The sequence below is a fragment of the Macadamia integrifolia genome, chromosome 8 (assembly GCF_013358625.1).
Source record: "Macadamia integrifolia cultivar HAES 741 chromosome 8, SCU_Mint_v3, whole genome shotgun sequence".
In the NCBI taxonomy this organism is placed as follows: Eukaryota; Viridiplantae; Streptophyta; class Magnoliopsida; order Proteales; family Proteaceae; genus Macadamia; species Macadamia integrifolia.
The window spans coordinates 20,643,075-20,658,842 of NC_056564.1; the positions used below are offsets into that span (position 1 = coordinate 20,643,075).

The 15,768-nt window shown below is 37.2% G+C and overlaps 3 protein-coding genes across 10 annotated transcripts in view; 2 read left to right on the forward strand and 1 right to left on the reverse strand.

The window, feature by feature from the left end:
• LOC122087557 (WASH complex subunit 4-like) overlaps positions 1-287 on the forward strand; it is a 31,960-nt gene extending 31,673 nt beyond the window's left edge. For both annotated transcript variants that reach the window (XR_006142768.1, XM_042656725.1), the window contains exon 26: positions 19-287. Coding sequence is in view for 1 of the 2 variants with exons in the window: in XM_042656725.1 (XP_042512659.1) it covers positions 19-102 (84 nt within the window). In the remaining variant the exon portion in view is untranslated. The remainder of the gene's footprint in view (positions 1-18) is intronic.
• Positions 288-949: 662 nt separating this feature from the next.
• LOC122087558 (protein FAR1-RELATED SEQUENCE 5-like) lies at positions 950-9,637 on the reverse strand. 6 transcript variants are annotated; one of them, XR_006142773.1, is made up of 7 exons: positions 9,470-9,637; positions 5,707-5,785; positions 3,208-5,561; positions 2,850-3,112; positions 1,985-2,106; positions 1,748-1,838; positions 950-1,520 (listed from the first exon to the last, which is right to left on the reverse strand). XR_006142773.1 is itself a non-coding variant. In XM_042656726.1 (4 exons), exons 3-4 carry the CDS (start codon positions 5,551-5,553, stop codon positions 2,927-2,929), a joined length of 2,532 nt encoding a protein of 843 aa, XP_042512660.1. In that variant the 5' UTR covers positions 5,554-5,561; positions 5,707-5,785; positions 9,470-9,636; the 3' UTR covers positions 2,678-2,926. The 6 variants fall into 6 exon arrangements, 2 of the variants coding, with proteins under 2 accessions (XP_042512660.1, XP_042512661.1); XR_006142772.1 differs by lacking the exon at positions 1,748-1,838; XR_006142771.1 differs by having other exon boundaries at positions 1,748-2,106.
• Positions 9,638-12,783: 3,146 nt separating this feature from the next.
• The window catches only part of LOC122087300 (probable rRNA-processing protein EBP2 homolog), a 7,419-nt gene continuing 4,434 nt past the window's right edge, over positions 12,784-15,768 (forward strand). Inside the window, exons 1-2 of one of the 2 annotated variants that reach the window (XM_042656381.1) lie at positions 12,784-12,967; positions 13,209-13,323. The gene's annotated coding sequence lies outside the window, so the exon portion shown is untranslated. The remainder of the gene's footprint in view (positions 12,968-13,208; positions 13,324-15,768) is intronic. The other variant, XM_042656380.1, reaches the window with a different exon arrangement.

Sequence of the window (15,768 nt, forward strand, 5' to 3'; positions counted from 1 at the left end):
GGGGTGTGGGGAACACAGGGCATAGATAAACTAAGGAGATATCAGAAAGAGGTGGAGCTGCTTCATTATGGTCTCAACATCTCAAGGACCATTATGTCCTGAAACTATATGTTTGCAGGTTGCAATTGTAATAATATCTTTATTTTCTTCTGCTTACTAAATATATATATATATGTAATTCTTTGTTCATGAAGGTATCAGCCGAAGAGGTTACATTCTAAAAATGACAGGAAACCTTTTTTCACACATTGCAAAACCATTGATTGAAGTTGATCAGTTGGCATCAATGAGGTTTTTCTACCTACTAGGTTACTTTTTTTAAGTCTAAATAGTACCTGGGACCCGGGGAAACCCCTAGAATTTTATTAAATAAGAGACAAAATATCACCGTCACTCACAAAACCTAAATGAAAAACATTCAAAAGATGGAAATTTACATTCTAAAGATTTATAATCCCGCCTTTTCCTCCCAAATGATGCCTACTAGGTTGCTGATATGTCCATGAATGTATCTAGTGCAACTCCTGGGATGAACCCAACTCAAAATCGACTTGATTTGCTGATTGTTGCAGCTTGACCGATCTGTTAGAATTATAGATCCTTCTCAGGATTACAGAACTCAAATCACTTTAGGACTTCGCCTTGTTAATTGGACTACCTATTGCTCGGCACCATAACTAATAACAAATTTCAATGTTTGGTCAACTTCCAGTCTTCCACAATTATAGATTCTTGCATGCTATTATCCTTAAGTCTGGAGATGTCTCATTTAAGTCGTACACAGGAAAAAAATAAATGAACCCTCAAATCAGTACAGCCATAGCAATCTCGTTTAAGGATGGCAAATAGCTTCAAAACCTGCACAATCACCAGAATGAATCCAAGACTGACTTGCATCAAACAGGGGCAACCTGTACCCATGTTAAGTGTACTAACTTCCTAAAGAATAGCTGTTGAAATGAGTACACGTGTATTTACCGATGAGAGCGAACAAATGATAGAAGAGCAGAATGATGATGTAGCCAAGGTTGGTTCATTCAACAGTTCTAACACGTAGAGAGAGGATGTTATATTATAGGATTCTTGCCAGTATTATCAGATTCATCTTGTTTTCTTTGAATAAATCAAAGGAGACTTCCCATTTCTTGAGCTGAACTTACACTGAAATCAAGCAATACTGTGGCACTATCAACACACAAAAGACCAGATTTTCAGGCAAGTGTGGTACTTACACAAGCAACCAATTGCAAATGCATCCTAAAGGCTTGTGCAAATCTGGTAATGAATGAACCAACTGTCACCAGAACTTCTGGCCCGGCTGGGAATTGTTCTTTATAAATGGAATCACCATCTTCGACATAGTGGCAGTCTGCTCTTCCACCGGAACCATACAGCAATACCATATTCCACATCCCCATCATCTGGGTAGTCACCTTCCAATCATACATTATCTTCTATATACAGCAAGGTGGCAGATGGCACCAATTTCTTTCTCCCTACTTTTAAGGAGGTTTTGAAACCTACAAAAAGAATCACGACCATTTATCATGCAATGATATCTCGAGTGATAATTCCATATGTATTATAGTTTTTGGTTAGGAGAGTCCCAGGAACTTTCATAATACAATAAGTTCGACTGTTCAAGAGATGACAAAGTAACAGTTTGGGGTGACCAAAAGAAATGAGAAGCTGATGAAATAGAGAGAAAAATGAAAATATAGGTCCTTATGGCAGTGGTATTACATACATCAAAGCTTCCAAGATTAAGCGTTAAGAATGTTGTCAGGCAAGGATTACCCCTAATGGCATGCCAATACTCCAACAGAAACTTCAGTGAACTTTAAAAAAAAAAAAAAATGTAAAATACACCTGAGATTTGAGAATAAGTTTTCGGCAGCAAATCATTGTTGCTCAATCTGTTAGTGTAAATCACAAATATCAGGAGTCAAAGATTTCCGATTTAAACTGTCAATGTCACACTTACATGAGCACAGAAACCTTTTGAGTCTTGACAAGAAAATGAAGTGTGAAGAACTACCAGAACCTGAATCAACATTTACTAGCAGTAATTTCATAAATTTGCCATCAGCTTAGGAATGGGAAAACCTGATAAAAACAAATGAACAAACATTAAAATGTGAGTAGATAGGTACAAGAAGAGATGGGACCAAGAAGTATCTCAACAAGAAATTCTTCTCTTAAGCTCCAGCTACTGCAGGGTCTGGGAGGGGCAAGTGTACGCAGCCTTACCCCCCGCTTCACAGAAGAGGCTGTTTCCAAGTTTTGAACCTGTGACCAACATGTTATGATAATGCAACTAAGGCATTGTGCCACAGGCTTGCCCACTAAGTATCTCAACAAGAAATATATATCTGAAAGATATTGAGGTGAACAATCCTGAAATACTTGCATAAAATACAGGCATTTACAAGTCTTAGTGAGATCTCAAGTTTTATCATACAAATCAACAAGAAAAATAGAGAAATGTACAACAATATATGTCGGATATGAACACACAGGAACAGTAGATATTAATCCTACAGATATTCAAAGAGAAATGAAGGCAAAATTATTCAATAAAAGAAACTGCTTGAGAAGAGAAGTTTATTGAGTATCCTTTTGCAATTAAAAACAGGAAAGGCAAAAAACATATAAAAATACAAGGAAGACCATGCTATGGGAAGAAAAAAAAAAACTCTTGATTACTATACAATGGCAAAAAGAAACTTCTTTCATTTCTAAAAAGCAAACCTTATACCAGAACAACTCATAACAAAAAGAGCTGCTGTACAAGGATTTCCATACAAGGTAGCAAGGACAACCTAAAAGTAAGATACAAAAGAGCTTACTGTGTTTGGAAGAAATACATGGTCTTGAATAAAGGAGAGAGAAGCTTTGTACAATTGTTATGAGGAATTTTCTCATATCATAAACTCTGGGACTGGTCAACCGGCCCAGGCAACATCATAAAAGGATGGGGAAGAATGACAGGGCCCGGCAACAATGCGACAGGCGGAGGAAGAAGAACAGGACCCTGCACCATTGTCACATGATGTGAATGATCGTTATGTACTTGCAATACTGTAGCAAGATGGGATTGATCAACAACTCCCTGCAGTGATGGAAAAATTAATGCTTTATTGACGGTTGGGTAATGTGTACAATAACAGAAAGCATCATGCATTCACAGAAATCCATAAACCTTACCTCTGAAGATGCATGCATATTATGTCTGGTTTCCTCCCTTGTACGGTATATTCTTTTCTTCTTTGGTGACTGTTCAAAGCCCGATTTCTCTCTCAAAGTAACAAGATGACCTTTCGCTTTGGTCAGTAAAAGATCAGGCATGTTACCCTCCTTATGTTCGATGATATTTTGCCCTTGAAAAGTACTATCATAGCCCAAATCTTCAGGAGGCAAGGCCCTTCTTGGCATATTGATATCAGAAAGTTTTCCCATGCCTACTCGTAGAATATTAATAGCAACACTAGTTCGTTCAGTGCAAGTGGAACCAAACTCTACAAATTTTGTAGCTGTTTCTTTCAAAACCTCCCCGGAACATCCTCCCACTCCATCAATAGACTGAAGATACCTAGCACTCATTGTCCACCGCTTTAAAATATATCGTGGTGGGATCTCAAATATATTTACCATTTGGAATACCTTGAGCAGATGCCTACAAATCATCCCCTCAAACTCAAACATCTGACAACTGCAGCTTATGCCATTATCAACCACATTAAACGTAGCAACATGCATGTTTTCATCCTTCTCATTGTATTTGTGCACCAAGTACTTGCTGACAGGCCCTTCCTCGTCTGTCTTATTTGCAATGCAACAAGAACTTTCAAGGAATCCATGTCGAAATACTGAAAACATAGTCCTTGTAAAAACTCTGGCAGCTTGTTCTTCAATAGGGCTTTTCGATGTTAAAACTGTTTTTGTATGCATTGTCACAAAATCTTCATCTGCTTCCTTTTCACGAAGTTGCTTTAGGGCGTGATCATACTGAGGTATAAATTCACTTAAAGGAGTCCCTTCATGCAAGAACTCATTAAGATAAGAATTTATACCCTCACTTCTCTTTATTGTAGTCATTCCAGCAAAGAATGCATCTTGTAAGTACAGTGGCACCCAATGGTGGCGCTGATCATACATTAACTTTAACCAATTATTATCTTTCAAACCAAACTTCACAATAAGTGCCTCCCACCCTAATTCAAATTCTTCTGGCTTCTGACTCGCATGAATGCACTTTCTGTATTCAACTTCAAATTCCTTGTGCATTTTAAAAGCATATCCCAGATTTTCCAACTCATTTTTTGCCACATGCCACATGCAAAACCGGTGCCTTACTCCTGGAAAAACCTTCTCTATGGCCGTTCTCATTGCTTCATCTTGATATGTTATCAGAGAAGGAGGCTGCTGATCTAACATAGCTTTGAGCCATGTTTCAAATAACCAAACATAAGATTCCACAGTCTCATCTGCCAGCAACCCAGATCCAAACACTGTAGAATGCCTGTGGTGATTTACACCAGTGAAAGAAACAAGTGGAAACCTGTATTTGTCTGTTTGATACGAGGTATCAAATACCACCACATCCCCAAACTGCTTGTAAGCCTCTCTTGCTCTGCTATCCACCCAAAATAAGCTCCTTATGCTCTGATTCATACCAAATTCTGCTGCATAAAAAAATCCAGAATCTACTGATTGCATGCTTTGGAAATACTCGAGTGTACGATTCCAATCAACTCCAAAGTTAATTTTCCTTTCTTTATTCACATAGTTCTTGCTATCTTGGTTGTTGATTCCCACATTATCTGCTCTTTGTGCAGCATCTTGAAGCTGAGCTTTATTTTCGGATGGTCCAACTTCACGTTTAACAGGGATTGACCTCATAGTGTTCATCATTTTTCGATGCGACCGAAGTTTGTAAGCTTCAACAGCATTAACAAGTTCATGATTGTGCTCATGATGAACTTTGTAAACCATCCATCCACCAGATTTTCTTTTAATGCTCATTGCTGCTTGACAATCTACCCTTGTTTCTCTTCGAGACCGAACGACCTTGCCTTTATAACGTTTATCTTTTGTCCAGTGAAATCCTTCATGCGCACACACATACTTGCGGGAAAGAACACTTTTATCGACCTTTGAGCGTTCTACACGACTCTTTCGGATACTGAAACCCTTCTCCTTAGCATATGCATTATAGAATTCATAGGCCTCGTCTTCAGAGCCAAATTGCAAACCAGTGTATGGTTCAGACCCAAGCTTTTTGAGGGAGGCATGGTCACTTTCCTTTCCACCACTTTCATTTTTGTCAACATCTTCCTGTAGAGGCTCCCGTATATCTACAGTCAGTTGTGTCTCCTGAATACTTTCATCAAACACCATCACATCAGCTTTTGTTATCTCTTGACCAAGACTCGAATCATTTTCCGTGTCATCTCCTTTTCGAGATGCTTGGATGTGCATGGTAGGATCAGGCTCTTGAATGACCAAATCAGCTTCTAATAAATCTTGATCAAGATTGATATAGTAATCCATTTCAAGACCTTCACGAAATTGGAAAAACAAAATGCATTAGAAAATGAGGAAGTGTGACGATAAAGTTTAAAATGGAACTATTTACATGACAATGCCAACAGAATCTTATGCATTATCAATTGAAACAAATCATGTGAGAGTCATGCAACTTACTTTCTGATCTTATCTGACCTACAGTTTACCAAAAGGCAATGCAGGTGATCAACTATGGCATTTACACCATGTATAGTAGCTGCAAAAGAGAAAGGGTGTAATACTGTAATTAACACTCCATCAACATAATTTAAACCCAAAATTATGTAACTGAGAGTACTGTACTTGACACAGATCTCATCTCACTTTAGGAGTACAAGAACCTCATGCACAACAACAGCAACAATAACATTAACTCAGCCTTATCCAAATAAACGAGGTCTGCTACATGGATCCTCACCCTCCAATTAACTCTATTTGAGGTCAAACTTGATATAAGGCCTAAGCTATGCATGTTTTTCTTCACTTCTCCTAAAGTCATTTTAAGCTTGTCCCTAGTTCTTTTGGGTCCTTCAATCTAAATCAAATAACTCCTCCATATTGAGCATCTAAAGAACTCCATTGAGCATGGCCACGCCACCTCAAACAACTTTCTCATAGCTGATCATGTACTGGAGTCACTCCAAAATCAGTTCTAATTTGATCATTCCTTACTTTATCTTCCCTAGTTTTGCCACATATCCATCTCAATATCCTCATCTTAGCTACACTGAGTTTATCTATATGATGCTTCTTAATTTCCCAATATTCCACATCGTGTATCATAGCTAATCATATGATTATCCAATAAAATTTTCTTCAAACTTTAAAGGAATACGTCGATCACACAACACTCCGGATACATCTCCACTTCATCCATCATATTTTATTGCCAATGAAACATCATCCTCTATGTCACCTTTTTTATTTATGATTGAGCCCATATATCTAAAATAATCACTTTGCGTAATCTCTCTCTCATCAATTTTCACCACCATCTGTCCTAGTGTAATTAAAGTTACATATCATATACTCGATTTTCATTTTACTTATCCTAAAACCTTTTGATTCCAATATTGATCTTCAAAAACTCCAACTTGGCGTTAATCCTTGTTTTTGTCTCGTCCACCAAAATAACAATATCATCAGAAAATATCATACAACAATGAACCTGATCTTGAATGCCTCTAGTTAAATTATCTGACGATAAGAGCAAACAAATAAGGGTTCAGAGCAATTGTAATTGGTAATTCACTAACTTAATCCCCACCTCTACAATTCTAATCTAGTCACCACACCATTATAAATATCTTTAGATATGTCCATATATTTACTTGAAACACTTCTAGTACTTGCCATATTAAATCCTCTAGGGACTCTGTCATAAGTTTTTTCTATATCAATAAGGATCATATGGAGAACCTCTTGCAATCTTTATATATTTCCCTGAGTCTCTTAAGTAAGTAATAGCTTCTGTCGTCGATCTTCCTAGCATAAAACCAAATTGGTTCTCCGTAATAATAGTTGTTTGTCTCAAGAAAGTTTCAACAACTCTCTCCCATAATTTTATGGTATGACTCATTATTAGTTTTATGCCTCTATAGTTACTGCAGCTCTATATGTTTCTCCTCAATTTCTCTAGCAATCTCCTTGTGCTCATAATCTTATTAAACAGCTTGGTTAGCCAAGATAACCATATCTTTCTAAGCTCTTCCACAATTCTATAGGGACCCCATCTAGACTTGGTGTCTTGCTTACTTTATAACCTCTTTCACACTTCTATTAGGACCCCATCTGGACCTAGCACCCTAGTTTTTCATATATATCTTTGATATGTAGTGTCTTGATGGTAATGCAACCTTCTGCGATATGATTATTCAAAATTTCTTTATTTATTAGGATGTAGCAATAATCTTTCCATCTCACCAGAGACTCCTAATCATGCACAATTAATCTACAAATTATAAATCCAGCTAAAATTGATGTTTCACAAACAAACACTACTTTTAAGGTTGTGCAACCAGCTCATGGACCTTCAAGCATGCAGTCCAAAGAAAAGAAAGATGAATATGTGTCTAGAAGGCCCATTTGGCAGTTATTACAAGCAATATTCAAGGTTCCACTGAAATTTCATGAAATAATTCAGTTTTGCAAGATGTAAAAACAAAATTCCTTGTGATATGTAATAAGTGCAAGGTTTTAGTCCAAATTGCACAATATTTGTGGTTTCAGTATCGCATTGGCTGAAATGTTACAAACCTTTAATATCAAAATGTATATCAAATGAATATAAAAATGTATATTTTCAAAGGAAAGAGGTTAAAATTTCAACCCATTCGTTTGTTTTAGTGTTTCAACTCTAAGATTTGTGAAAACTTGGTTTTTAATACAAGCACGAGACAAGTTGTTGGGCCATATCGGAACGCATCAAAAGCGACGATTTGCTACATTTGTGGAAGTTTTGTGCAAGATTCAAAGTTGTGGAATATGCTATATTATAGAACGTATATATTAGCGTATAACGGATTCTACCAATCTAGGGTCCGAAGTCAAACTACTATTTCCGGGGGGTTTTTCTATGTCTATTGATTCCACGGTGTTCAAAGTGCCTATAATAGGGTTTCCTATAAGTTTCGGGACCTAATTTGGCCATTTGGGTCTCGAACCATCCACCAGCCGAAATTTCACAGCTTCACGATCAACCAAGCTCAAAACCAAAACTTACAGCCTTGGTTACAGAGGGCTTTACATTAGCCATAAAACAAGCTGACGTAGACTTTTACCCAGCTGCACAAAAGGGAAATTCAAAGTCTTCACTCAAGGGGTTAGTGTCAAAATAATTTTTCTAGTCAATTTTCCTTCCAAAGTTTGAAATTCAACTAAAGGTATATACAAGGAAAGATTGAAATGTAAATTAATCAAAACAAAACCAACTAAGGTCCCTTAAAAACTACTGTTAGCTATGGAAAAGAAACAGAACTTAACAAAAAAAAAAAAAAAGAGTACCAATTTCGCAACCCTATTTATTTCAACCCTAAAAGTGGCCCTATTCATTTCACAGGTAGTACTTGAATTACTTCACTCGAGCAAAGCCCTTTCTTTTCTCAAGAAAAATGGCAATTCAATGGAACCGAAACACAAACTGGTGTTTGCCACTCAGATTCCAAAACTAAAAGCCAGTAAGAAAACATGACTACTATATATTAATTTCTTATGCGTTGAATAGAACAAGCTTAAAAAGGAGGTTTCTAAATTGTCGAATGAAGAGCTGCTAGACCCGTATTCCAACCATTAAACGTGACAGGGAAATTATCCAACTAAATTCAAACATTTAGCCCACCAAAAATTGACCCCATCAATCTCGATCTGTGAGCTACTACCCCCACCTGAAATGAACCCTAATCCCAAAGCTTCGCTCGTTCAGAACATTCATGATACCCACACTCAAATTCCACTAATCAGATACCCTACAGTCAAATTTCGCCCACCCAAAAGGGGGGGTGTTAAGAGAAAACTCCATCAGAATTAATTTAAAAAAAAAAAAAAAAAATCGACCAGTATACGTTAACTAGTTCTTCCACATACTTGAAAACGGAGGTCCCCTTAATATCTCATGCTTATCTATATCAGAGAATGAACAAAATCATCCATCACCGCTCTGTCAGTTAAAAGATGCCCTACATTCTTATCATCTACCTCATCATCATCCCTTTTCTGTTCCATTTTCGTTTGATAATCAAATCTTCTTATTGATTTGATTACATCAAATCCAACAGATTAAAGTGAACAAATAATAAATAAATAAATAAAACCCACTCAAACAATACAATGGTAATTGAATCTGCCATTGAACTAGGTTAATATATACTGAACTGAACTACAACACTTAAATAATTTCACTGACCTCTTCTCCCCTGATTTTTATTTTCGCGATGGTTATGCTCTTTGTTATATTCAGCGTTCGGTTCCCTTTAAAATTGCCCTAAGCTATTAACCTCTGGATTCCCAGGCTCCTTAGCAGAGGAGAGAGGGAGAGGAGGAGGACGGGGAAGCCGACGACGGTGAGCTGTGAAGCTGGACGAAGTAGCATTTTCTAGGCAAAATTACATGATTACCCAATTTTGAGTTCCCTTTACAAAATTACTCACAGAAAATTTTGATTAACAAAAATACCCAGAATTAGGTTTGAGTTTATAAAATTACCCACCTAAAGTTTTAGTTAACAAAAATACCTAAAATCAGGTTTGGGTTTATAAAATTACCCACCTAATGTTTTAGTTAACAAAAATACCCAAAATCAGGTTTGGGTTTATAAAACTGCCCAAAATAGTGATTCTTCATCTTCCACATATAATTATGTATTTTTTTATGATTAAAACTTTGAGTGGGTAGTTTTGTAAACCCAAACTCAATTTTAGGTATTTTTGTTAACTTAAACTTTAAGTGGGTAATTTTGTAAAGGGAGATCTAATTTTGGGTATATTTGTTAACTGAAACTTTTGATGGGCAATTTTGTTAAGAGAAATCCATAAGTGGGTAATCATGTAATTTTCTCCATTTTCTATGTGAAATCGTTATGTACACAGTCGGATTGGAATCAACGAAGCACTTTGGAGCTTCACGCCCTATGCATGTCAACAATCAACAGTCACTATTGATTTATGTCTCTCCCTCTTTAAATTCAAAGTTTCGAGTTTTGAGTTTGGAGTTTGGACAGTAATTGATATTTACTAAAAAGAAAAAAAAATACAGTAATTGATATATACTCCGGAAGAGGTTTGGTATGCTGTTGGTATATCATAGGACATCACCCATTTTGTCTCTCTCTTTTTCTCTCATTTTAAAATGATTCCCTATCCCTTTTGTATGATATCTCATTCGACGCCTTCATTGATAGTTTGGTATTGTTCGCTAATGTACCATCGGTGCCATACAGATCATCTCCTTATATATTTTTAGGGAAGTGTTTTCAATGGGGAAATGCATGTACAAGAACCAATGGGAGCACACAAAGGAAGTATCCAATGTGACTAGGCTTAGGGTCCACACTCCCCCATATATAAATATTTTTCATAAGTTAATGAAAAAAAACTAAGGCTAGGTTTAATCAAAATATTTGAAATTTATGGTGACATAATTTTGGTAATCAATAAATGAAAATAAGGTAAAAAAAAAAAAAAAAAAAAGAGAATTTGATAAAAGAAGTAGACATTTAAAATATAAATCACTCATAATGAAAAAAAAAATAATCACTATTGATTTATGTTTCTTTTATTCAAATTTTTTTTTCTACTTTTTATTTTCTTAATAGCCAAACATAACGTAGGGGAAGAAGAATGTTGCTTGATTACGTGGTCTGCACCAGTGCAAGGGCCAATGAGGGGACACATAGTAGCATCAATCAGAGGGAGGCTTTCATGCTGAAAGGAACGAGACAATCATTTTATGGGGGTGCTTTTTAGGTGCAAGAACCACACAACCAAACAACCTTCTTTTTTCCATAAACTAAATATCTTGTACATTGTCCTTTGTAGTGTTTGAGAATCTATCAACCTTGCCTTCACAACCCACTTGTGAGTAGCTGATATCATCTCTATTTTCTTATAATACATACTAACTGAAAAAACTTTGTAAGGTCACAAATGCTCTAAAATAATTCCATGGGTAATTTCATTTTAGGAGAAGAGACTTTTTGGTAATTTACTTAAAGGAGAGGTTTGGGGCATGCTGCCAACTTTGGATTTTGACCATTTCCAATGATTTTCCGTCCAACCTCTTGCATGCACGTAGCCCCAGATGATCGACACGTAGCCCCAATGCGTGCATGTGAGAGGTTGAAGAGTTGTTAGAAAGGATCCCTATTAGTCAATTTTCAATAAACTAACAATATGTACCAATCACAAGACTAAACACATAAGGCCAATGGGAGTCTTTTTCATAGGGGGAGGATAGAGGATGACTATTGTTAGGCATCATGTTGGTGTACCCAACCTTTTCCCTCTATAAAAGAAAGCGTGCAATGAAAAAAGTGGCTATTTTTTTCTTTCACCTAAATGTTTCAAAGCTTCATTTGTAGTGAGCTGTGTATACTATTAAGTATGGATTTGGGTATTTTTTTTGGGGGGGGTGGGGGGGAGTGGAGTGGGGTGGGGTGAGATGGGGTTAGGGTTGTAGTGAGAGAGGTCTCTCTCTAGTTCTTCAATGGTAATTTTATTTTGTTTCAGCAGCTAAGAGTGCATTTGGTAATACTTCAAAAAGGTATTTTTTATGTTTCCATTATGTGAGAACAAAAATGTATTTGAATGACAATTTGTTTTTGTGTTCTCCCAAAACGAACTGAGTTTATGGAATCCAAAACAAAAATACAAAAAGCCAAGGAAGAGAGAGGAGAGAGAGTGGTGCCTTGCTAAAGCTCATGGAGGTGAAAATGATGGCTCTACCTCCTATGATATGTAAAAATCTCATCCATATTGATGCATAGGTGCATGTTCTCGTTAATCTCGCGCTAGTGCAGGGGTCACACTGTCAAGTAGAGAACCCTCTTCTATTAAATACTCCCATTAGTGGCTTCTGCACTGGGGCAAGGGCCACCCGAGTAGTAGTTTCTTTCCGATAGATGGTAAATACATGTATCCAAACGTTTTCATTCAAAAAGTTGCATTTTGGTGTAAAGAAACAAAAATCTGATTAAATACACAGATTTTTAAGTTAGCTGTATTGCCCTTGTATTATCATAATACTTTTAATTCTCCTTAACAATCTTTTTTGTTAGAACACGTTTAGGTAAAAAAATAAAAAATAAAAATGAAAGTAAACATAAACCCATTTCCCCACCTATGCCCTTGCTTCTACTTCCTTTTCCTCAAAATCTAACCTTTCTTGCATTCTTCTCTATCTTTATTATAGGTGGCCGATAATTTACAAGACCCTTGCTTAGGGGTGAAAGTGTGGCCTTATCAATCCAAACTTGCCTCAAGCCCGACCAAGGTTTGTGCCAAATTTTTTAACTTTCAAAACGAGTTAGGGTTGAAAAACTTCAACCCTGATCAAGGTTGAGTCGAGCTCGGTTGAATTATAGGCCGGGCCCGAAAATTAACTTCGCATTTTTTTCTTTTTCTATAACTTCGCTCTGAGCTCCAATCTAAATCCAACGAGTCAAAGACCATACTTACAAATTCAAATCCAACGACCATAAGTGCAAAATATTTGATCCAACGACCATGAAAACTCTATCTCTAAAACCCTAGCCAGACAAGGAAGCTCGACTCTGAAATCTGAGCCCTTTCATCTTTCCAACTAAAAGGAAAAACCCTAAGAAGAACAGGAAAGAAAAAACAGCAGCGACTAGCAAGGACGACGGTCGTCTGCTATTGTTCATCAACTGATTGAAAAAACAGAAAAGGTACATTTCTGATAGACTCTTCTCATACAGTTCTCCCTCTGATCTCCTCTGTTCTTCTTGAGTTCACGCTTCTCTGTCTCTCAAATCAAATCTCTTTAGTTTTCACCTTTTTTTTTTTTTTCTCTAATTTTAAACTGAATCGTTTTTGAATCAGTGAACGGAGTTGCTTAGCTAAGTTTTTTGTTTCTTTCCATTATTTTACTGTTGTGGTCCATTACTACTTGTCATGTCATTGTTTTAGACTTAGGAGACCATGGGAGGAGGAGGCGGAGCGGCTGAAGCCGACCACAACCTCGTCTTCTTCCCTTACTTATTTGACCTGTGATGTCAAGTATTCCTGGGCTACTGTTCTGAGGGTTAGTAGATGTTCTTTAGAACTTATTAAGCTGAAGTTATTTGTGGTTCGCTACTGTTAACTATACGGTTCATCGTCACTGGTTCACCTCCCCAAACCCCATTTTGGGTATATTTTAAATATGACAGTATCAGACAGGCAAAAGAGAATAACCGTGTCTTCTCAAACTCAACGGTTCACTGGTTTTGGTTTTGGAATTCTGTTTTTGGTAGATTTTTCCAAAGGCTGTGTTGGATGGGTGATTTTTACTATTAAAAAGAAATCGATGGATGGGTAACATGACCGCCTTCTAAACTTGGACAATATTGGACTTTAACCTTATGAAGTATATGGATATTGAAGAATCAAATGGGTACAAGTCAACTGATCAAACCGATTGTTATGGTATTAGGCTTAACTTAGCCATAATGATGGTTATCCAAAGAGTTCCATGGTTTGGCATCTTCTGTTTTATTGAGGGTTGGTATGAACCTGGCAGGGTTGAGCCTAAACATGAACCAGACATGGTTGGGTGGGGCCTGGGTTGAATTTTAAGGACCTAGGGTGGGGTTAGGGTTTATTAGCCCAACCCGACCATGTTTCACCCCTATTTGCTCTTTGTTCGGTGGAAGGGGGATTGCAGCGTGGGAGGGCGAGATCTCCCTTGTTCTTCTTCCCTTTCTCTGTTTTGCAAGCAAGTGTACTCTCTCTCTCTCTCTCTCTCTCTCTCTCTCTCTCTATCTCTCAATATCTATCTGTGAAATGATCCTTGGTGTGTGAAGTGTGAACTGAAGCTTTTGTACAAGTAATGGTTTATGTTTCCATTTCAAAAAATGTTTTTAATTGTTTCTAGTTTAGTGGTGTGCAAATCTTCTTTAGCTTTTAACAAAGTAGTGGCACAAGATTGTTTACAAGCGGACTCGTGCTTAGTGGGGCTGCCAAGAATTAGTATCTCATTCCTCCTTTCATAAAAAGCAAGTTGAGTGATGGATTATTTTGGTGGTAGAAGTATGCATGTATGATGTTTTAGCTTGACCATTCGATATGATATGTCAGGTAGACAATCGGTACCTATTATAGTGTGTTGTTATAAGCCCGTGGCTGATTTATAGTGGTGTCAGGTTGATAGTCGACACTTGTTATAATTAGTCATAACATGTCAATATGTTTGCATGGTCTTCACGCTTTGACCTCCATAAGTTGGGATAAAGTTTTGGATGTTGTTATTGTACTATTTACAAGCGAAGGACTTATGTTCTGTAATCTGAAGTGTGCAATTCAGATTGTCAAAGATGATCATTAAGAATTGTATAGAGGGGGAATTTTGCCTCTCTCTCTCTCTCTTCTACTAAACCTTTTTGCTGAGTTCCAGTTGGTGTTAACAATCAGTAAACCTCACATTTTTCATAACAATTGTATTAAACATGCAAGGGTGTCAATACCTAAATTGAACTGGTAAAACTGGACCGAACTTGCTGGGTAAATGTGATAGCTAGTGGTGACTGGTGGTGGTACATTGTACACACTATACTTGACTGCGAAGTCTCTACCCCATCCCTCATGATAATGGTTTTGTTGCTTGTGAAAACTGAAAACCATCGACCTCTCCCAAACAAAGAAGAGCTTGCAGCCTCGCACTGAGGTCTTTCTCCATCCCTGCGTAGGACTTCTCGTAATTGGCAGCTATATGTAAGTTAGAATCTCTCCCTCTTACTGTTTTTCTCTTCCTTCAATCTATGAACTTTGGTATAATTAATGTAGATTTACAGCGTATCTTGAAAGAGTTAGGACGTCCATAAGCATTTGGGCCGATGGGGATCCTCTACTGTGAATTTTGTAGGTTTAACACAGACTTGTGCGAAGGGATACAAAATAAGGAGGTGGTGACAGATTCACTAAACGACACACCTGTGGTGGTAGTACCCAATTTTTTTTTTTTTTCCCCTGCTTGGGCTTTAATTGCAAGTGTCTACCTTTCAAGGCCAACTTCTTATCACAAGCCTTTGATTTTGGGCGTGCTGTCATACTCCAAATAATTCTAAAAGGGAAAAGTTTTTTGGGGGAGGGGAGCTGGTGTGTTATTCTGAAGTTCTAGGGATTTGATGCGAGATAAAAAAGAGGATGGAGTTTGTTATTCTCCTGATTATCAGATAAAAATATCCCTGAGGGAATTAATTAATAAATTAGCATCCTGAAGCTCGAACTCCCTTAAGTATCTTCCTTCCTAATCCCAAGCCCCAAACAAACCCATCTTTGTAGAGGCTAATAGGTTATACAGTATCTCACAACTTTTGATTTTCTCAAAGTCCTATGACTATCTAGGATACACTCGTGCAATCGTCAAAAGGCTGATTTCCCCACGGCAACGCTATGTTTCATAGTTCTCGGGTCATGTAGGAACAAGGTTCAAGTCTATAGTCGGTCTGTTAGGATGCCTCAGCTGCATACATCATTGCAATTCCACTTG

What these genes read in the sequence shown, in the direction of transcription:
- LOC122087558 (XM_042656727.1), bottom strand. Translation starts at nt 5,553, where the DNA reads ATGGATTACTATATCAATCTTGATCAAGATTTATTAGAAGCTGATTTG. An exon ending in ATATGCATGCATCTTCAGAG is followed by an intron (nt 3,113 to 3,207) that starts GTAAGGTTTATG and finishes CCATCACTGCAG; the next exon opens with GGAGTTGTTGATCAATCCCA.